The sequence below is a fragment of the Myotis brandtii genome, unplaced genomic scaffold (assembly GCF_000412655.1).
Source record: "Myotis brandtii unplaced genomic scaffold, ASM41265v1 scaffold1040, whole genome shotgun sequence".
NCBI classification, from domain to species: Eukaryota; Metazoa; Chordata; class Mammalia; order Chiroptera; family Vespertilionidae; genus Myotis; species Myotis brandtii.
The window spans coordinates 883,524-883,894 of record NW_005353498.1 but is presented as its reverse complement, the minus strand read 5'-3'; the positions used below and the strand labels follow the sequence as shown (position 1 = coordinate 883,894).

General features: G+C 58.0%; 1 protein-coding gene across 1 annotated transcript in view; it reads left to right on the top strand.

The window, feature by feature from the left end:
• NR2F6 (nuclear receptor subfamily 2, group F, member 6) overlaps window positions 1–371 on the top strand; it is a gene marked incomplete at its 5' end in the record, with an annotated part of 4,916 nt that overhangs the window by 2,490 nt on the left and 2,055 nt on the right. The window contains one exon of the mRNA XM_014538445.1: window positions 351–365. Within this exon, the coding sequence (XP_014393931.1) occupies window positions 351–365 (15 nt within the window). The remainder of the gene's footprint in view (window positions 1–350; window positions 366–371) is intronic.

Sequence of the window (371 nt, the reverse complement as noted above, 5' to 3'; positions counted from 1 at the left end):
CAATAAGCTGTGTGCCCATGGGGTGGGGTTTTAGGGAAAGGCTAGGTGTGGGGGCTTTTAGAGGGGAGGGGCTGAGTAACCCTCTGATCACTTTGTCTTTTCCCCTTTATTTCTCCCTACCTGCCCCCATGATTCTCTGGATATCCGCTTTCCCCCTATTCCATCCCTCCTCCTCCTTCCTGGCACCTCTCTCCCCCTCTCTACCCTCCCCATGTTCCTTCACACTCCCCTTACCATTTTCATCATTCCTCCCCCACCTCCTCACCCCTCATCCCTTCTCCCCTCTCCTCTCTCTCCATCTCCTGTCTGCCCTCTCCCCTCCCTTCTGCCCGTCTCTGTCCCCCTCGCAGCGGTCCAGCGTGGCCGCATCC